Genomic DNA, 22,350 nt, shown 5'->3' with positions numbered 1-22,350 from the left:
AGTAAAAAGTAGGTATAATTTTGATTCGTTCACACTAGAAGTCTGTTGTTGTGTTGGCTGTTGTAATTTTTTATTTGACAATCTGAAGGAAGAGAGTTCAGTGCCCCTGACTAAATAGTCAGGTATGCTTTAAAAATTCTTGTGGCTTACTGGTCGAAATTTGCTGTAGTAATGCAACTCTTCGTGGTTCGTTTGTTTATGCACCAAATACAAGTATCCCACGTATAACACGGTGCTTTCCATAATACAGTTTCCCTCCAACATGGTTAGAGAATTGGGGAGAACTCCCATATAACACGAAATTAGGGACATCCCTGTACAATACTGAATGTGATAAAAGCTTTTAAGAGTAAAAGATAACTCATTTAAAATTTTTCATTCGAGCATGTATGTCCTATCAGTTTACTCTAAAAAGTGTAAGAAAGGCCTAGACTTAGCCGAACAGTTAGAGTCATGTTTCTTAAATGAAGATCCTTGCACTGAAAGGAGCACAGAGTTTAAGAGAGAACTTCAAAAGTGCTTAGCACCATATAACGAAATTTATAATGCTAAAAGCAAGCAATCTAAAATAACAGATTTTTTGCAAAAAGTAGAGCATAGAAATCAAGATAATGCTGAAGAAAGTTCAGAGGATGAGAATATCTTGTCAAAAGGGAAACACATTTGGTTAATGGAGCTTAGTAGTGATCACAAAGAAAACATTACCTAATTCATATTAATATGTAATACTTTTGATGAAAATTGCTTTAATAAAGATATTTTTCTTAATTATAAAAATATAATGATATGTTTTTAAAATTTTTGGAAACTAACCCTTCTTTTTGTACTAGTTCTTTGTTTCGTATAATATGGATTCACATAACACAGCATTTGCTAGGAACCTAACAACCGTGTTATACGGGGACCTGTACTTAATGACCAGATTTTAGGTATAAATGGTGCATATGTTAGATACGGAAGACAAATTTGTACATTGTCTTCAAAGGTAATGGTCAGAATATGGAAATATGCTAAAATTAGTAGTACTAGGATGTGTTAATGAAGTAAGAGTGATGAAAAAAAGGTGTGGATTATTAAAAGCATATAAAGTTTTTTACTTTAAAAAAATAAGTTTTATTATAAAAGTAATGCTTATTCACTCTACAAAATTTGGACAGCGGCAAAACAAACACCCAAATTCTACCACCTAGAAATATTTTTCATGTGCAGTATGTTAGTACATTTTAAAAAAATTATAAAAATGGAATTTTTCTAACTACAGTAGTCCCTCTCTATATAGTGGTTCACTTATCACGGCCTCACTGTATCGTGAGCTTTTTAAAAATATTATATTTTTATTTATTGCGGATTTTTCGCTATATCGCGGGATTTTGTGGTACTGTATACATATGTTGTTAAAGTTACATAGATTTAAGAGTAGAATATGTTTAAGAACATAAGTAGTGTTTATAAAAGTGTAGAAAAGGTAATAAGCCAGTGGGAAAGGTTAATGAGGGACTGGGAACGGTTTATAAGTGTGTGGGAAGGGTTTATAAAGCCTTAAAATATATATAAATACTAAAATAGATATAAGGTTCCTACTTCACGGATTTTCACCTATCGCGAGGGGTCTAGAACGTAATACCCGCAATAATTGAGGGAATACTGTATATTCTTTTATAATTTGTAACCTGGAGAAGCAGGCTTGGGGAACTGAGGGTGGCTAGGCAGTTGTGAACACTGCCAGATCACGCTACAGCAATAGAGGTAGGAAAGAGCAAAATTAAAGGACACTTAAGACACAGCTAGAATGGAGTTTGTGTTGGGGAATCTGAATTGAAGTAATTGAGGGCTAATAGTCCTTGGGTAGATGGCAAACTATTGCCAGATTGGCAAGACTTTTTTCTCTTCCTCTGGCCATAGTCTGTTTCAAGGTTATTTAGAGGAAGAATTACCATTGCTCCAAAAGCCAAAGGTCTGGATCTCCTATTTTAGCTAGAAATACTAGTGAACTCTAGGTTGTAGAGGCAAGTTTCCAGATAGCAGACAATCATGATCAATCTAGTGAGCATCCTTCTTTCTGGAGGGAATCCTGGTATAGTTGAAAAAAGCAATGAATTGGAAATTGAAAATCTCTGATATGTAGTGATCAGTTCCCCCCTAACACCCTATTTCCCCTTCTTGACCTTCCAGAAACTTTATTTTTTATTTGTTTCCTCCATTGTTTGGATGCTTTTAAGTTTGGCACATTAATGTAAAACGAAGCTCTATAAATTCTAAAGAGCTGTGTAAATGTAACATGGTATTAATACTGACGGAGAAAATGAGATTTTTGTTATTTCAGATTCTAGGCTTTTTATATGATGCCTAGAATGTTTCTTAAGATAATTTGTCTTAGTATATGGAGTTTTAAAATGTAGGTCTTATAAAGAACATTTATTTCTCTTTATACATATACTTAGCCTTGGGCTTTGGATATTGCTTTTGAAATCTGAAAGCTAGCTCATGGGTAAATAAACTGTTCTTGTAAGCATTAAAAAAAAAGTGAAATGTGATTATGCCTTCTTTTTAAAAGAGCTTTTATTTTTGAAATAGAAGCTTACCGGGTGTTGGTGTGTGGGAGATATTCTGTGCTTCATTGTTTCTGGGAAAAGCTGGGTGTGATGTAAAATAGAGAAAAGGGTTAGTGATCTTTTTATTAGATACTTTCCTTGTGGGATTCAACTTTGGACATTTTTTCCCCATTTTCCTTTGGGAATCTTTTTCTTCTAAATTTCAGCGTCGTGGTCTGTCTTAGCCTCATGCAGCCTTTGTGTGTGTATGTATATACATATATGTTCTGTTAGCTATAGTTTTAAAAGGTTTAGATATGGCCCTCTTGTGACTTTCATCGTGACTGAATCTCCCAGATTCTTCCTGGGAGCATGAATGGGTAGATAAGACTATTTGACTTACGATTCGTGCTTATGAGTCAATCTGAAGATCAGAGACCTTTAGAGGATGCCTTTTTGATATCACAGAGCTTTCCCTTTACCTGTTTGCCACAGTTCTGGCCCTGTGTAGAGTGGGGGCCTATGTATTTTCTCTCCATCTCTGAATTTGAATATAGGGTGTTAAAAGGGTTTATCCTTAATCCACTGATCTTCATCCTTCCTGATTGTTTTTTGGGCCACACCAAATAAGCCTTTTACTGACTTCACCGTAAGTGTAGCTGCCTTGAGGGCATTTTAGGAAGTGTACTGCATGTGGTCAGGAGTATCTCCGTCCTCTTTGTTGCTGAACCAGTCCCTGGTAAAATCTTAGAGCTTCAGAAATTGTGATGTCTCTTAGATATCTTGTCTGCTCAGGCTGTTGCCTCACTACTTCATATATTAATAATTCCTGCCTTCACAGTTAGTTTAGTCCAACACTGCTTAGGGGGATGCTTTAAATTCATATTTCTTTATAGGAAGTAAAGATGAAACATTTGAGTCATACTAGTCTGTATTAAAATACAATGAGGGAGGTATTTGCTACTAGTTTTTCGGTTATGAAATCTACTTAGTAGGGCAAAAGTAGGTTTACTGTTGTTTATGTGGTAAAATAATATAATAAATAATAATAGAAGAATAAACTTGTTTTGTGCACTCACAGCTGTCAACCTACTTTTGCCCACCCTGTGTATGTTCAGCCTTATTCTTTAATACACATGCATTTAGAAAACCTAGGAAAAGCAAACAAGCATAAAGAAGATAAAACTTAACTCTCTCAACTGCTGCTTTTGCCTCCTTGAAAATTGACTCTCCATACTGTTTAATTTCTAATTGTTCTTTAGGTCTGAGCTCTTAGATTGAGGTCATATCCTTAGAGCAGTTTTCTTGATTCCTAGACTACATTCAGTAGAACTTTCCCTTATATGATCTTCTTGCTTCCTGTATGTCTGCTCTAATACTAACACCACTTTACCGATACTTACTGGTTTTAATGTCTGTCCGTCCGTGATAGTCTAAGCTCTGTGACAGCCAGAACTACACCTGTTTTATTACTCTTATTTTGTTGCTTGGTATATAGTGGCCTCTTAATTTAAACAAGAAATATGAATTAACTTAAAACTTTTAACAGTCCTGATTTATTTCATACTTTTCTATGTGTCTGTGTATAGATAGGGATACGCACACACCCTTACTTCTTTCTGTAAAGGTATTATACTGGAGTTTCACCTTATCTGTAGAAGTGGAAAAAAGTCAACATGCAAGGTAAAAATTGCCCTTCGGTCTTTATAGTGCAGAAGAATAAGTCAACAAAGTTTTTTCCCCTCCCGTGTTCAGTAATAAAATTCTGCTTACATATGGTGGTATTCACTCTCTCTCTACAGAGGCATCCAAGGATTTTCCCAAACCAGACTGTAATGTACTTTTATAGCATTCTTTCCTGCTGCTTACTTATATATACTGGCTTCAGCTGGGTTTCTCCTGTTGTTAGTTCTAAGTTTGCCTTGTATTTTCTGGTTTCCATTTCTTTGTTTATGCCATTTTCCCCCTTTGGCTTTTTCCTTTCTGTTTTCAAGGCTTACCTCAAATTCCATTTGCTATGTATTTTTTTTCCCCCCTCTGGCTAACACTGAGTAGTTTCTTTCACTTTCAGTTCATGGCATTTATTACTTGTAGTTGTCCTTTGACACTCATTTACCATTTGGGGGCTTTTTCTTGGATCTCTTGCTTTTGTGTGTGTGTGTGTGTGTGTGTGTGTCAACTGGATTGTTAGGTCTCTGAAGATGGGGATAGTCACCTTCTCTTTCTTTGTGTTCTTCAGTTTATCCCTGGCACAGTTTCTCAGTAAATAGTTTATTTGGTTAACTATAAAAACTTGCCCCTCTTATGGAATGAACCTGAGAAGAGTGCTTTGAGATTACTTTTTTGTGTGTGTCTTTAAAAAATTTCCACAAATACCCAATTCCATTGTGTTGCTGCTTGATGTAATAGCTGACACTAAGGTATCAGGGAAATCTGTATTCACATAGCACAAGAAGCTTAAGTAACTGTGGGTGCCTTGTAGCCTGCATATGTAGACATTTCTGATGGTACAGCATGAAATAAGATTTTACTAGGTAAGGGAAAAGAAGTACATAGATTGGAGGCAAGTGTTTTACCTGGTAGAGATCTGTTTCTTATTTTTCAGGTCCCTGGGAAGATGATTCATTTCTTTATTGTATTGGGTTTCATTTTTATTAAATGACTAATTTTATTACAGCACTCTAGTGCAGCGATTTTCAACCTTTTTCATCACATAGCATACATAAACTAATTACTAAAATTCTGCAGCATACACACAAAAAATATTATTTTTGCCAATCTGACAAAAATTAGGCATAATTTTGATTCACCCACGCTGGACAGCTGTTGCTGTGTTGGTTTTTGTCCTTTAAGAAAATTTGAGAGTCTTAAGGGAAAAAGAGGTCAGTGCCCCTGACTAAATATTTAGGTATTGCGTGTTTTAAAAATTCTTATGGCTTGCTGGTGCACCGCAACCCACTAGTTGAAAATCACTGCTCTGGTGGCTTGAATGAGAAATTGTCTCCTTGCTGTAGGTAGAGTTCTTTAAGAAATTCTGTTTTATTGATTTGTTCCTTTGGATCTAGATCTTCTATTGTAGTATAGCCACAAAGTCACTAGGTATTATAAGTAGTGGTGAAAATTAAAAAAAGATATTTAGAGCCCCAATTTTCTATTGTCACAGAAGTTAAATAAAATGGTATTCCTAATATTTACTAATTAGGTGAGCTTGCTTACATGTTGCCTGTTCATCAAACTGTTAAACTATGAAATGTAGATTGCATTGATGTAGAAGAGATTTTGCTTTATGTTTAGGTATAAAGAGGATGGTGAAGCTTTACTAATTTTGCTTCCCTCAGAAGAAAAAGGGATGGTACAGCAGCTTCTCCAGAAGAAAGTGCCTGTGAAAGAAATCAGGTAAGAACTACTTTGTGTCATGATGTTATTGCTGGGGGAATGAAGGTATGAAATTATTGTGCTTGATTATGTATGTATCCCTCTAATCTGTTCTGCTGTTTGGCTTGTGACTTTTTTGTTTGTTTTTAACTTTTTCTGAAGGCTGTTGGTGGAGAAAATAAGATTAAAAATAGAACTTGTTGCCCTCGCTGCTGTGGCTCAGTGGATTGAGCGTCAGCCTGTGGGCCAAGTGTCACTGGTTCAATTCCCAGTCAGGGCACATGACTAGGTTGCACGTCAGGTCCCCATTTGGGGGCGCGAGTGAGAGGCAAACACACAGTGTTGTTTCTCTCCCTCTCTTTCTCCTTTCCCCTCTCTCTAAAAATAAATAAATAAATAAACATACAAATAAATAAATAATTAAAAAAATAGAACTTGTTGGCTTTAAGAGACATTGATGGTTGAAAACCTCTTGGATGAAAATTTTTAGGGTTATTTGTCCATTTGAGAAGACTGTATTCCCTTGTCATTGAAGATATTTAGGTTGCATGGTAGCAGAATTGAACAGAGGCTCACTTGTATTGGGGTCCTTGAAACACCCTGGTGTTTATTTGGAGGAGAATAATTGGGAAGGTTGTTTAATTGGGGGCAGGAATGGGAAAGAGTGTAGATGAAACAAGATTGGGTGTGAGGTGGTCATTTTGAATCTGAGTGAAAGTTGTCTACCTTTGTATATTTTGAAATTTACTGTAATAAAAAAAACTAACTAAAACCACCTCATCTGTCACCACCTATTATCACCTCAGCCTTGTGTGAACGAAGTGGTTCAGTTTAAAATGAGGAAAACGAGTGGGTTTCTTTTGTGAAACTCATATCCTTGTAAGAATTTAATTTATTTCTGTAGCCTAACTGGACAGCGTTAAGGAACAGTTCTTATTATGCCTAATATTCAGAAAAGGAAAACAGTAGCAATGTCCCTTGGCTACTTATTTATTTGAAGTTGGTTTTATGATATTTGACTGAAAATGGAAATATACAAATGACTTTAGATTTCATTTATTCCATTTCATTGATGATTCATCATCTCTCACAAAAGGCTGCTTTCTAACTTTATAGACTTAAGAAGTTAACAGTGCTAATTGTGTTATTAACCTTAATATCTTTCACTAACTCAGTATGAGTGCTTACAGGTCTTTGACCTTTCATTTCTTTTTCCTGTTTTATTAATAATATGCAAGAGAGTCAGATATCTGTCTAGTGTAATTTCAGTTTAATCTGGCTCATAGATGAGAAATAAGTAATGTTACAGATTTAAAACTACTAAGGAAAACAGGAAAATTCTGTGTACAAGTTTCAGTTTCCAAAATTGAGATGTCTTATTTTAACCTTTATCTTTTTGTTACAAAGAATCAATCCAGAAAAACTTATAGAGGTCCAGAAACAACTGGAGTCATTTTTAGCTCAAGATCAAGATTTAAAAGAAAGAGCCCAAAGGGTAAGTCATTTTTGAATTAGAGCATATGTGTAGTAAAGTTAAATATCATCATTTCTATTACTTCTGGTTGCATGGTTATGCCTCAGGTATTCAAGTAGTATAATTTTCAAGTAAGATTAGTTTATTTTTTAACTTTTAATGGATTATATATATATATATATATATATATATATATATATATATATTTCTTGTAGTAACCTTGGAAAATGTCTATTACTTGTCTATAAGAAGTCCTCTTAAAGATGATTTTTACGTGCATAGTGACCTGATTTCTAGTCTATTTGAAAAGTTACCAATTTCTGACTTCTTCAATAAAATTTCAGTAACTCAATTGCTCAATCTTGACTGTAAGATTAATGTCTCTTCTTATATTTAAATTTCTAGAAAGCATAACACTTTTGCTAAATCGTCTTTAGGACTGAGATTTTAATTTATAAATATAACAATGTTGCTAAATTACTTTTCTGGACTTCAAAATTCTCTTGATTAGCAAATGTAAAACGAAGTGTTAATTTTAGTTAAACTTATTTTTTAGTTCTTAGAGTCCCCAGCAGTAGATTCTTTTGAAAAGGAAGATGTGAAATTAATTGGCATTGTGAGTACAGCTATCCAATCTTGGAATTCACTGATATTTGAGTCCCTGTTATAAAGCCCTTCATTTACACCACTCTTTTCCTTATATCACAGTCATGAGATCTACATACCACATCTACATCTGCACTTACCATGACATATCAGCAATGAGTGAGAGAGTAGGAATTCAGAGGTTGGATTCTCTTTCAGCAGATAGATAAAGTGGGAGGAAGACAATAGAGGAGATATAGAAAGGGCATCCTAGTTGAAGAAGCGCTTAAGAAGAAAAATAGTCAGTAGTCAAGCTTTTGTGTTATGGTTTTGAAACTGGATATTTTTAGCAAAAAAGTTTCATTTAAAGAGCAGATCTTTCTTACACTTAAAGATGCTATGTTATATTTTATCAAGTTATCATTGCTGTGCTTTGAATAACACGATGAAAGCTGAAATTTGAATGTGTACTATGTGCTAGGCACTTTAGCTATGACATGACTTTTATGTGGCGATTTGTGAATTTTTAATCTTCCCCACAACCTGTGAGGTAGGTGATACTGATTCGATTTTATAGATGAGTATATTAGTACCTTGAGAAAGCTAAAAATTGTCCAGGGCCACATGGCTATTAAGTGGCAGACCACAGATTCCAATTCAGGTCTGCCTTTCTTCAAAACTTCATGATAACCTCAGGAGAAATTAATTCCACAATATAGGAAAATCAAATAATGAACTATGCAAAGTTGTATTTCTATAAGCTCATTTTACCTGAAATCTAATGAAAAGCCTTTTAAACACCTTTTTAGACCTTTTGGGCATGTATTTGGGAATGTACGTGTTTTGTCTAGCAGACACACTTTAAGTTAGGAGTTAAATCTTTTTTAAAAAAGCTTTTTGAAATAGTATGCACATTTTAAAATAATATACATAAATTCTGATATGTTGTGACTTACCGCATACCTAGGAGGTCATTTAGTTATGAATTGGGAAATATGAAACACTGGAAGGATATTGTTTCACTAGTTTGTGCAACCCACAAAACAAGCCTTCCAGAACAAAGATTATAGAATAGCACATTGAAATAAATGATGTGATTTATTAGGTTTCACACATGGCTTAGCAGAATGGCTAACTGTATTGCCAGCAGCAGCAAGCCTTCAGTTTCATAGAAGTGATTTTCTAGCTTTTGGTTTTAATCTGGATAGAACAAAAATGATAAGCAGCTTGCATGATTTCTTGTAGATTATTGTAGGGGGAAAAATTATACTTGAACTGGAGCCATTCATGTTCATGGCTATGTAGACAGGGAAAAATGGTATGAGGAGTCATGTAAATGGTTTGAAGGGAGGATTAGTGTAAATTAGAGAAAATGTGAAGTTTAGACATATACAATGGAAATTAAATATACTTTATAAAAATTAATTTTAAGATCTAAAAAATGTCTGCTTAGAGTGTTCTATAATCTTTGTTACTTGCTTATTATACAAACTGACCATGTTTATTTTTTTATTTGTATAGCTCTTGGCATATAGTTAAAAAAAAACTAAACAGAAGAATATATTGCATGATGACAGATTGCTTGAAATTGTAATAGAAAATGAATAAACTTTAGGAGTAAAGTTGTTCCTGTCATGATTTTATTAAGCTGAATTTAATTAGATACAGTAAAATTGTGTTCTGCTCGAAAACTTTTCTTTTGACTACTACAGTAATTACTACTAATACAGTATTCCCTTACTTATCGTGGGTATTACGTTCTAGACCTCCCTGTGATAGGTGAAAATCTGCGAAGTAGGAACTTTACATTTATTTTAGTATTTATATATATTTTAAGGCTTTATAAACCCTTCCCACACACTTATAAACCATTCCCAGTCCCTTATTAACCTTTCCCACTCCCTTATTAACCTTTCCCACACTTTTATAAACACTATGTATGTTCTTAAACATATTCTACACTCTTAAACCTACGTAACTTTAACAACATACGTATAGAGTACTGCAAAATCCCGCGATATAGCAAAAAATCCGCGATAAATAATTTAATATTTAAAAAAATTCCACGATAGAGTGAGGCCGCGATAAGTGAACCGCAATATAGAGAGGGACTACTGTAATGAGCATTTATTGATACTTCCTGTATTCCAGAAGATAAGCCCCGGTATTCTACATGCATTTTCTTATTTAATTTTCATAGTAGAAGATACTGTTATCTCTGTTTGATATATGAGGGATCTGACAGAGAAATAAGACACTTTCTCAGCAAGTGAAATATGGAGCTCAGATTATCACCCATATTACTCCAAAGCGTATGTTTTCCCCCATTATATCATATTGGAACTGAATGATAATAACTTCTAGAATAACTTGCTAAGAAGGTGATAATCTATGTTGAGTTGGCTTGATGAAACCCACATTTAAACTCTTTTAATATTACAGCTCTAAAATGTTTTTATTTGGGGGGGAGGGGGAATAGGGGGGTATACTCAACTACTGTGGAATTTATTCCTTTGGTTGATTTTATCTTGCTTTAAACTTTTTCTAGTTCTGACTATTATTATGTCATGTATTTAAATGTCTTACAGTGTTTTGTCTCCTATATACGTTCAGTATATCTGATGAAGGATAAAGAAATATTTGATGTGAGCAAGTTACCTATACCTGAATATGCCCTGTAAGTATTCATATTATAGTTTTAATTGTGAATCCTCAAAGTTAGAGGCAATTTCTTTGAAATGTGTTTCTGTGAGAGTTCTAGTTTAAACTGCTCTGCCTTACCTTGAGAGAATCTTTGAAAATTCTGCAGAGAAAAAGATTCTATAAACTGGAAAACTAATTGAGCAATCAGTTCTTATCAGGAAGAAGTTTCTTACTTGTAAGTATAAATTCCTTAAAGTTGCACTGGTAGCTTTCTATAATTTGGTCTTAAAGGAGATGGAGAGTAATTGATAAGCATTCTTTGAAATCTTTCAATGTCTGCAGTCCTCTTACTCTCTGAAATGCTGGCCTGGATTACGACAGAGAATTCTTTTCATGCTTTGAATATTCTATATTGCTTTTTGCCTAACCTTTGTGTCTTGGTATTTCTTATAGGTACTCATAGTTACCATGGGAAAATATCCCTGTTTAGTAACTGAGGTTACTATTATATGAAAATGGAACTCTTGGTCTTGTTTTGGCTTACTGTTTGCAGGATGTTTTCCTAACCTTTTTAGCTATAAAGGAGGAGTGTCCATTTTTCAATGGGGTTTCTACCTGTGGAAAAAGTATTGACAAAATCCAATAGAAGCACCCTGAGGTTAATCGTACTTTGAATTTTAGCATTAAATTTCCCAGTCTGTGATGAAATACTGTTTGTACTTTTTTAAGGCTAAGTCTGTGTATTTGGCCTCCTCTCCAGGAATTTGAGTGTTTTTACCTTTAAATTTAGTCTAATAAAAACTTGTATCTGTGTGAGCTGCTGCTTTCTACTCTTCACGTTAGATTGCAAGTATAGTATAGCAGGTAATTTGTCAGTTGTAACATTTTAGAACCATTTAAATTGCTGGATAACAGAAGTAAGGCCACTGACTTTCTGGATAATGGGTGGAAACAACATGCCATAGATAATACATTTTTGTTTGTTTATGTACCAGTTACTAATTTTACTGTTTCTGAATACAAATCACGGTTTAGGTTATTAGCTAATTTTTGTGCTCCAAGAAATTCCGCCCTGGTTTTCTGAATGACTTAGCTGAGATATTAGCAAACAGAAGAGGGCACAGGTCTTTAACATGGTGAGACCCTATGTAGGGGACATTTTATTGCCATCTGCTTACAGTTGAAGACCCGTGCTTTTTATTGGTGATGCTTAGGAAAGGCAGAAAGTTAACTTTGGAGCCTAAATTATTGGTACAGTTTACTCTGGTGTTTTTAGTTAATTTTTGTGGTTGTTTACTCATAGATATATAATTTTCTTGATCTATAATTTCTTTTAGAAGCCTCTGATACCTAAAGCAGTGCTGTGTATGCAGGATATAATAAAGGTTTAAAAATTATTTTGCTAAAGAAACATGTTTCAAATACCTATTATGCACAGTTTATTGTGCTAGCTGTTAAAATTAAAGAGGTATAATATATATTCCTACCTGAAGGGAGCTCCAAGTTCTAGGAGCTGAGAGACATATAAATGTAATTGTAATACACCGAGAGAAATGATTTGATATGAGCTTGTGATCCTAATGCATAGCCCCTATAACAGTAATAATGACAAGTTCTCAGCAGTGGCTGCCTATGTACGAGGCACTAAATTTTAAGTGCGTTGCATCTATGAACATTTCATTCTTACAAAAACCCTATAATGTAGGCAGTTTTATCACACCATTTTGCAAATGAGGGAACTGCGGTATAGAGAGATTAAAGTCCTTTGATCACCCAGCTAGTAAGCGACAGAGCCAAGATTTAAACCTTAACAGTTCTATTTATGAATCTACACTTTATACATTATACCTCTCACTTTTTGTGAATTGTATCTTACAGGAAAAAGGCAGTGGATTCATGTTGTAATGTTAGGTGTTTATTATAGCAGACCTTGCTTTAAGAGTTGATTTCCAATCCATTAGTGGGAACTTAGAAGCTGGTTTAAAAATTTTTTCAAGAGAAGTGATTATGTCATATTATGTCTCACTGAAGGGAGGATGGTGATACTGGAGTTCTTTCTTTGCAGAGAACTGTTTTGTCCTTTTGTGGTCATGTCTTTTTCCAGCTTTAGTATTTACATTTTACAAAGTGTTTTCATGTGGTTAGTATGTAAGAACTCCACAATAATTGTAAGGTAGGTCTGGAGGTATTTTGTCCCATGCTTGAAGAAGCTGAGGCTGAAAGGGTTAAATAGGCAGATCTAGCACTTGAATTTTTTTTTGTTTCTGGTCTCACGCTCTTTATTTTATAACATGTTAACCTCTTAATGAAAAATGGTCTTCAGTGTTTTATGACAGGTATTTAGTATTTCTGGCATGCCTTTTGAATCATCTAACCTGTCAAGATTTTATATCTCAGAGAACGTTTTCTTTGGAAAAAAAGCTCTGAAAACAGATATCAGCTCTTGAGAAACTGTTTCATAATAACCATAAACATGCCATTGGTGTATTGAGACAACTTTTTATTTGTCCATATTTAAGGTCTCTTGGTCTTGCTGTGGCACCACGGGTAAGATTTCTTCAGAAAATGCAGAAACAACCCATCAAAGAATTGGTAGTGAGCCAAGATAATAAAGTAAATGAGCCAAGGGCTCCCTCTCTCACCAATGATGAAGTGGAAGAATTTAGAGCCTACTTCAATGAGAAAATGTCCATCCTTCAGAAAGGTGGGAAAAGACCAGAAGGGACAGAGTATGGACTGGCTAATGGCATTAGTGATGAAGAAGAAGAAGAGAAGGAAGATGAAGAAGAAATAGAAGAGAAACTGGGAAAAGCAAAAGGCTATCAACCTGATTCTGTCCCTAGAACCGATGAATCACCGACTGATGAGTCACCGAAGAACAAGGAAGGTCCTATGCAGTTCTTAGCCAGAGATGATGATGGTGAAGAGGAGGAGGAAGATGGACTTGATGCTGATTTCTTCAAAGTGAAGCGGCACAATGTGTTTGGGTTGGACCTGAAAGAGAATAAAGCTTTACAGGTAAGTGTACTCCCAGTGGAGGTTTTCTGTTATTTCCCACCACTTTTCATTGTGCTGCTTTGTTGCTTTGGGCCACTGTGGGAAAGCAAGAACTAGGAGAAATTTGTAAAATGACTTTCTTCGCTGTGAACTCTCGTTCTTCCTCCATATTGAGATAGGTGCCAAAGAATTCTTATTTTTTTAAAATTTGGGAACTCTTAAGAACTTTTAATCTTCTCATTTACTGGTATTCTGATGCATGTTTTTAAAGTAGCCAGAGTCATGATTATAACCTCAAGGAATGTGATTGGGTTTCATGGTTCACGGTGTGAGGATACTTCGTTGTGATTATTAACATACTACTTCTGTTTTAAATAATTAAAAATGTTCCTTATAACAATTTAATCTCTGTAAACATGAATTTTACTTTTTTAAAAAACCTTCATCAGAGGACATGCTTGTAGAGGAGAAGGGAGGGAGAGAGAGAGGAAGAGAAACATCATTGATTGCGATCCTGCAAACTAGGCATGTACCCTGCCTGGGAATCAAACCACACACAGCCTTTTGGTTTGCAGGACGACACTCCAACCAAATGAACCACACCAGCCAGATCATGAATTTTCTTTTAATGAGACATTTACATTTGGGCACCAGTCTAATATCTTAAATAGAAAGCTAGCACTTCTTTTTAAAGGTCACTTACAAGGGAGGACCCCAAAAAACCCCAGAATTTATTTATAAAAAATTGTGTATTTATTCTTACCTGTTTAAACTTCAGTCACGTTCAAAGTACTCTCCGTTTGGTGCAATACACTTATCGAGACATTTTTTTCCACCACTCAAAACAGTTTGTGAACTTGTAGATTTTGATGCCTTTTAGTGCTTCTGCCAGTTTTTGTTTTACCTCTTCCACATCAGCAAAACATTTCCCTTTGAGGACATTTTTCATCTGGGGAAACAAACAAAAGAAATGTCGCTCTGGGTGAAATTGGGTGAATAGGGAGGGTGGGGCACGGGGGTCATGTTGTGTTTGGTCAAAAACTGCTGAACCTTCAGCGTGGTGTGGGCAGGTGTGCTCATAAATCACCCATCATGAAATGGGCAAATGCATTGAAAGATTTCAAAAAAACTTCACTGAAGCCGAACACAGCCTCTTACAACAATGCCATCTAGTACACTGATACAGATGGGCTCCTAGAACATTCAACTAGTTGGGGAAGCCTGTACTACAAGGGGCCCACCCTCCAGACGGTAATACTGGTTTATTTGGTGGGGGGTCCTCCTTTGTATAATTTCTGTGTATGTATATTGCTTATGATATCGGTCTCCTTCCTGTTGATTTCCAGGATGTCCTTAAACATTAATATATTGTCCCTGGCTTTTAACTTGTTTTGTAGCCCTTGTCACACAGAATTGTTTCTTTGCCTGCCTTCCCTACTGGATTCTTAATTCCTTGAAATTAATGTCCTAAGGACGAGTGTGTGTTCATGACCTGGTACAATATCTAGCTCTAGTTGCAGATTTCATAAATGGTTTATGAATGAATGAGTGAATTACTAAATTTATTTTTTTTACTTTGATAGTTTTGTTTGCTGTAAATTATGGAATTCATATGTAGGCTTATTCTTGGAAACCTGTATTTTGAAATTATTTAAGATGTATCTGATTGACTTACAATGATTCAAAAGGTATTGATGAAGTTTTTATAAACATGAGCATAAATATCTTCATTATTTGACTCTAAATGATATGCCTGTGAAGGCCAAGCTTTGTAATTTAGATAGTTAATGAAAGTATCTAATATAATGATGTAAGATCTTAGCTAAAAATATGTTCACAAGTATTAAAATACCTGTATGCTCTTTTTTAAAAATTGATTTTAGAGAAAAAGGAGGGTGGGAGAGAAACATTACTTTGTTGTTCTACTTACCTATACATTCATTGTTTGATTCTTGTATGTGCCCTGACTGGGAATCAAACTCACAACCTTGGTGCATCTGGATGATGCTTTCACCAGCTGAGCTACCTGGCCAGGGCATGCATGCTTTTAAAAAATATAATAAATTGGAAGTATTATGGCATACGTGTCAAATACGAGTAACCTTTTGGGGCAGTTAGTAGAATTTTGAGATGCTGATAAAGGATTTTTTTCCCCTATGTGTTCCTGTACATTCCCTAATACTATACACAAACAGTAGAGCTGAAATGATTAATTCTTTAGCTGAAATAGAAAGGCTTAATGCCTATTTGGGGGAGGCGGGAGGGGCTTCATCTAGTCTTGTTAACGTCACCTGTTATCTGCCTTTGAGGTTTCAAAATCAATACTTATTTTTACTCAAGTTATCATTATTTTGATTTTTTATTATGTTATCAAGGCATTTGTTTTTTAGTGTGATTTTGCATCTACAATCTCAGCGAACTTTCCATTTTGACCTTTGTTTCTTGCATTTTATACTTCAGTATTGCATTGCAGTTTCTCTCTGTGTGCATGCACCAAGGACAGGACATGTGAGCATGTGGTGAGAAGGTGGCCATCCACAGTCAGGAGGCAGCCCTCACTAGAAACCCAATAGGTCAGAACCTTGATATTGGACTTCCAGCCTCTAAAACTGTGAGAAAATAAACTTGTGTTGTTTAAGCCACCTGGATTATGGTACTTTTGTATGGCAGCCCAGGCAGACGAAGACAAAGGAAACTTGTGGATGGAGAGTAAACCTAATCTCCAAGTTTCTTGATATCAGGGGTATTTTTTAAAGAGCACATTCATTGCAGGTTTCATGACACATTATTAAACTCTGATTCCAAAAAACCTCCGCTGCCTTGCGGCATACCTCTTCAGGGGAAAGGCTAAGGGAGTAAACCCCGACAGAAAATCCGGAGCCGGAGTCCCTAAGGCGGTTTGACATTGTAGTCAACACCAGCAACTCCTGCGGCGCACCTGAAGCCAAGCTGTATTGACTCTGTCTTTCCCCTTGGATCCTTCAGCTGCGAAGAGAGGGGGGGTCTGCTGCATGGGCAACAGCAGACCCTCCATATCACCCTGCCCAGGCTCTGTAGCTTCAGCTTCACTGGAGAGGACACTCCAGCGTCATCGCAAGATGTCGAATCAACACGGGAGGAGACAGATACCGTGTCACTCCTGAGTCGGACTGCACAGCTATTCTCGGCGATGCAGATAGACTCTCAAGAAGCTACGCCATCGTCTCTCGAGACGGACGGCTTCCGACGACGACGACGATTGCATTGTATCATCACCACATGCTGCTTTTTTTCTTTATTACTTATTTTTAAGGATAAGGCTTATAAAGTAATGAGAACCAAACAAACCATACACAAAAGGGGAAATGATACTATCATTTACACATATAAATGAGTGTATTCCCCTTGAGAGACTAAATGATTTTTCAGACACTGCTGTTTTATTCCAGTATTTTTGTTTCTGTTTCAATAGTTGTATTTAGGGACAACATACCAGTCGCCCAAGCAAACTGTTTTTATTACATATGTTATAGGTTAATTAGTTTGGCCTCATTATCTTTTTTCTTTTGCCCTCTTGGAAAAGGGAGATTTGTCAAACTCATTTGAGGCTTGGAGCCTGTTGGAACATACTGGATTGCAGATTATATGAAATCTATTTAAAATAATATCATTGCCGTAGATTTAAAAAAATTATTCGGTGTTTTGTCAAATGTCAAATACTTTCCTCAGAAGTTCTCATTTTGTCCTCATGACAGGAAAGGCAGGTATATTTAAATTTTCAAAGTCACAGTGCTAGAGTGAGTGATGCCAAGTCCTATTCTCTTTCTACTCCATCCTGTTGCCTACCATAATTTGTGTGTAATTTGCTTTGTGTAAATGGGCAATGTAGTTGCAATTGACAACACTGTAAATAATTTTGGTCTACTTATAGTGTGAAGACACTTGGAATACTGAATTGATGTTTACTTCTTTAGACTTGGGCATGAATGGAGAAAAGAGGTACTGAATGCTAGGTACAAGTAATGTATTCTTGAAGGTTGCCTTTTCACAATCTTTCTCTTCTTGACACAGTCATGGAATTGACAGAGAAACGGATTTCCTTAGCAATGGAAAAGGGATCCTGAGTAGAGGAGCAATGAGAGAGAGGGGTCGAAGAGACCCTGGTTGGGTTGAAGAGCATTAAGGCAGTAAGACAATGTTGGTTGGTCTCCCACCATAAGGAAGAGACTTATGTTTTGCCTGATTTTATTGGTTGTTGGATGTCGAGAATGTTGACCTGCGGGGAAAGTGTTACAGAAGAGTGTGAATATATAATTAAAATGAAAATGATTTTAGTACATTTTCTTAAATATGAGAATGAAATCTCCAAGCATATAATTTTGTCTTTCACATTTTATAATTTCCTTTTAAATAATAGCACTGTATAGTTTTACTGTATTTTTTTCATTACCATTTATCCCCCTAATACCTTCATCTACCTCCACTCACCTCCCTGTGCTTGCAGTCACCACACTGTTGTCAGTGCCTTTGAGTCCCTTTTATTATTTCCTTGGTGCCTCCATTCCTCAACCCCTTCCACCCCTTATAGCTGTCAGCCTGCTCCCTATGAGTCTGTCTCTGTGTTGCTTGTTAGTTCATTTTGTTCATTAGATTCCACATATGAGTGAAATCATATGGTGTTTGTCTTTCTCTGACTGGCTTATTTCACTTAGCATAATGTTCTTCAGGTCCATCCATGCTGTCACAAAAGGTAAACTTTTCTATTTTGTGGCCCAGTAGTATTCCGTTGTGTAAATATCCCATAGTTGTTTTATCCACTCATCTACTTATGGACACTTAGGCTGCTTCCAGATCAGATTATAAATAACACTGCAGTGAACATAGGTGTGATTATGTTCTTTCGAATTAGTGTTTTGGGTTTCTTTGGGTAAATTCCCAGAAGTGGAGTCACTGGGTCAAAAGGCAAATCCATTTTTAATTTTTTGAGTTATCTCCATACTGCTTTCCACAGTGGCTGCACCAGTCTGCATTCCCACCAAAAATGCAAAAAGGTTCCCTTTTCTCCACATCCTCACCAGCATGTGTTGTTTGTTTGTTGATTTATTGATAATAGCCATTCTGAGAGGTGTGAGATGATATTGTGGTTTTAATTTGCATTTCTTTGATTATTTGTGACATTGAGCAACTTTTCACATGTCTATTGGTCATCCGTATGTCCTTTTTGGAGAAGTATCTATTCAGGTCCTTTGCCCATTTGTTCATTGGATTGTTTAATTTTTTTTGGTGTTGAGTTTTATAAGTTCTTTATAAATTTTGGATATTAGCCCCTTATCAGATATCTTAGTGATTATGTTCTCCAATTCAGTGGGTTGTGTTTTTTCTTTTGTTGATGATTTCCTTTGCTGTGGAAAAACTTTTTAGCTTGATGTAGTCCTGTTTATTTTTTCTTTTGTTTCCCTTGCCTGAAAAGATATATCACAAAAAATATTGCTACGAGCAATGTCTGAGATTTTACTGTCATTTGGAATTTGGAACGTGGTCTAGGTTCATTTTTCTGCACATATCTGTCCAATTTTCCCAACACCATTTATTGAATAAACTATCTTTAGCCCATTTATGTGCTTGCTTCTTCTGTCAAATATTGACTATAAAGGTGTGGGTTTATTTCTGGCTCTCTATTCTGTTCCATTGACCTATGTGTCTGTTTTTATGCCAGAACCATGTTGTTTTGATTACTGTAGCCTTATAGTATTGTTTGATATTAGGTAGCGTGATTCTTCTAACTTTGTTCTTCTTTCGCTAGATCGCTGTTTCTATTTGGGGCCTTTTGTGGGTCCATATAAAATTATGAAATATTTGTTCTAGTTCTGTGAAATATGTCATTGATATCTTAATAGAAATTATTTTGAATCTACACATTGCTTTGGGTAGTATGAACATTCTAATAATGTTAATTCTTCCTATCCATGAACACGGTATATGCTTCCATGTATTTGTATCTTCTTCAGTTCCTATCTTCAGTGTCTTATAATTTTCTGAGTACAGGTCTTTTATTCAATAAACATTTGGTTAAAATTATTCCTAGATATTCTATTCTTTTTGAAGCAATTATGAATGGGATTGTTTTCTTAATTTCCCTTTCTGATAGTTCGATAGTTCATTGTTGGCATATAAAAATGCAATTGATTTCTGGATATTGATTTTTTATCCTGCTACTTTACTGAATTCATTTATCAGTTCTAGTAGTTTCTTGATGGTCTTTAGGGTTCTCTATGTATAGTATCATGTCCTGTGCTAATAATGAAAGCTTTACTTCTGCCTTTCCAATTTCGATGCCTTTTATTTCTTATTCTTGTCTGATTGGTGTGGCTAGGACTTCCTGTACTATGTTGAATAAGAAAGGTGAAAGTGAACAGGCCTGTCTTGTTCTTGATCTTATGGGGAGCACTTGTAGTTTTTGCCCATTGAATATGATGCTGGTAGTGGGTTGTAATATATTGCCTTTATATTTAGGTGTGTTCCCTCTATTCCCACTTTGCTGAGTTTTTTTTTTTTTTTTTTTTAATCATAAATGGGTGCTGGATTTCATCAAATGCTTTTTCTGCATCTATTGGTATGATCATGTGCTTTTTATCCTTCATTTTGTATCTGGTGAATCACATTTATTGATTTTCGAATATTGCACCAACCTTACATCCCTGGTGTAAATCCCACTTGATCTTTTTGATGCATTGCTGTATTCGGTTTGCTAGTTTATTGTTGAGGATTTTAGTGTCTGTGTTCATCAGAGATATTGGCATATAATTTTCTTTCTTTGTAGTGTCTTCATCTGGTTTTGGAATTAGGATAATGCTGGCCTCATAAAATGAGTTTGGGACCTTTCCCTCCCTGAATTTTATGAAATAGTTTGAGAAGCAGAGGTGTTAGTTCTTCTCAGATTGTTTGCTACAATTCATCTGTGAAGCCATCTGGTCCAGGGCATTTGTTTGTTGGGAGTTTTTTGATTATTGCTTCAATTTCATTAGCTAATCTGTCTATTCAGATTCTCGGATTCTTCCTGATTTACTTTTGAAAAATTGTATGTTTCTAGGAATTTATCCATTTTTTTTCAATTTGTTTAGTTTGTTGGCATATAATTGTTCATAATATTTTCCTACAGTCTTTTGTATTTCTTTGGTGTCAGTTTTATCTCTTCTCTTTCATTTCTGATTTTATTTATTTGGGTCCTTTCTCTTTTTTTTTCTTGATGAATCTTGTTAAAGGTTTGTCAATCTTGTTTATCTTTTCAAAGAACCAGCTCTTGGATCCATTGGTCTTTTGTATCATTTTTTTGGATTCTAATTCACTTATTTCTGCTCTATATTATTTCCTTCCTTCTACTCACTTTGGGCTTTGTTTGTTGTTCTTTTTAAAGTTCCTTTAAGTGTGAAGTTAGAGTGTTTATTTGAATATTTTCCTGTTTTTTGAGATAGTTCTGCAATGCTATGAATTTCCCTCTTAGGATTGCTTTCCCAGTATCCCACAGATTTTGGATTGTTGTGTCCTCATTTTCATTTGTTTCAAAGTATCTTTTGATTTCTTCATTGATCTTGTTGTTGAGCCATTCTTTGTTTAATAACATGTTATTTAGCTTCCAAGTCTTTGTGTGTTTTGCAGTGTACTTGTGATTGATTTCTAGTTTCATAGCGTTGTGGTCAGAGAAGATGCTTGATATGATTTCAATCTCCTTAAATTTATTGAAACTTATTTTGTGTCCTAACATGTGGTCTATCCTATAAAACATTTCATGTGCTACTTTGGGGTGAAATGCTCTGAAGATATCAATTAAACCCATTTGATCCAGTGTGTCATTTAAAGTTACCAACTCCTTGTTGATTTTCTGTCTGGAAGATCTATCCATTAGAGTCAGTGGGGTGTTAAAATCCCTATCTGTGACTGTGTTTCTGTCCATCTCTCTTTTTATGTTTATTAAGATATGCTTTACATATTTAGGTGCTCCTATGTTGGGTGTGTAAATGTTTACTAAAGTTATATTCTCTTGTTCAATTGTTCCATTTATCATTATGTAGTGTCCTTCTTTGTATCTTATGATAGCCTTGGTTATAAAGTCTATTTTGTCTGATATCAGTACTGCTAACCCAGCTCCCCTGCCCCCCTTTCTGTTTGCATGAAATAAATATCTTTTTTCATCCCTTTACTTTTACTTTGTGTGTATCTTTCTATCTGAGATGGGTCTCTTGGAGGCAGCATATATATGAGTCTTGTTTTCTTATAAGTTCAGCTACCCTGTGTCTTTTGGTTGAAGTATTTAAGCCTGTTACATTTAAGGTGATTATTGATAGATATGTATTTAGTGCCATTTTATCATTAAGACTGTTTTCTTCTTTTTTTTTCTTTCTCTTTTTCTTTTTCTTCAAGCAAGCCCTTTAACGTTTGCTCTGTACTGGTTTGGTGTTAACAAACTCCTTTTGCTTTTTCTTGTCTGGGAAGCTCCTTATTTCTCCTTTGATGTTAAATGATAGCTTTGCTGGGTAAAGTAGCCTTGGTTGTAGGTCCTTTCTCTTCATCACCTTGACTATTTCACACCACTTCCTTCTAGCCTGAAATGTTTCTGTTGAGTAATCAGATAACAGTCTAACTGGTGCTCCCTTGTATGCAACTACCTGCCTTTCTCTTGCAGCTTTTAGGATTCTCATTTTGTCTTTAAGCTTTGTCACTTTAATTATGATGTGCCTCAGTGTAGGCCTCTTTGGGTCCAACTTGTTT

At 35.4% G+C, this 22,350-nt stretch overlaps 1 protein-coding gene across 1 annotated transcript in view; it reads left to right on the top strand.

The window, feature by feature from the left end:
- The window catches only part of LOC150019815 (putative ATP-dependent RNA helicase DDX10), a 313,984-nt gene that overhangs the window by 42,602 nt on the left and 249,032 nt on the right, over window positions 1-22,350 (top strand). The window contains exons 10-13 of the mRNA XM_090266690.1: window positions 5,826-5,927; window positions 7,314-7,401; window positions 10,554-10,642; window positions 13,128-13,626. Coding sequence (XP_090122816.1) covers window positions 5,826-5,927; window positions 7,314-7,401; window positions 10,554-10,642; window positions 13,128-13,626 — 778 coding nt within the window. The remainder of the gene's footprint in view (window positions 1-5,825; window positions 5,928-7,313; window positions 7,402-10,553; window positions 10,643-13,127; window positions 13,627-22,350) is intronic.

This window comes from Furipterus horrens, unplaced genomic scaffold, assembly GCF_987537825.1.
Source record: "Furipterus horrens unplaced genomic scaffold, mFurHor1.1.pri manual_scaffold_2, whole genome shotgun sequence".
Taxonomy (NCBI): Eukaryota; Metazoa; Chordata; class Mammalia; order Chiroptera; family Furipteridae; genus Furipterus; species Furipterus horrens.
Note: the sequence above shows the minus strand (reverse complement) of the source record. Positions and strands in the feature narration are given on the sequence as shown.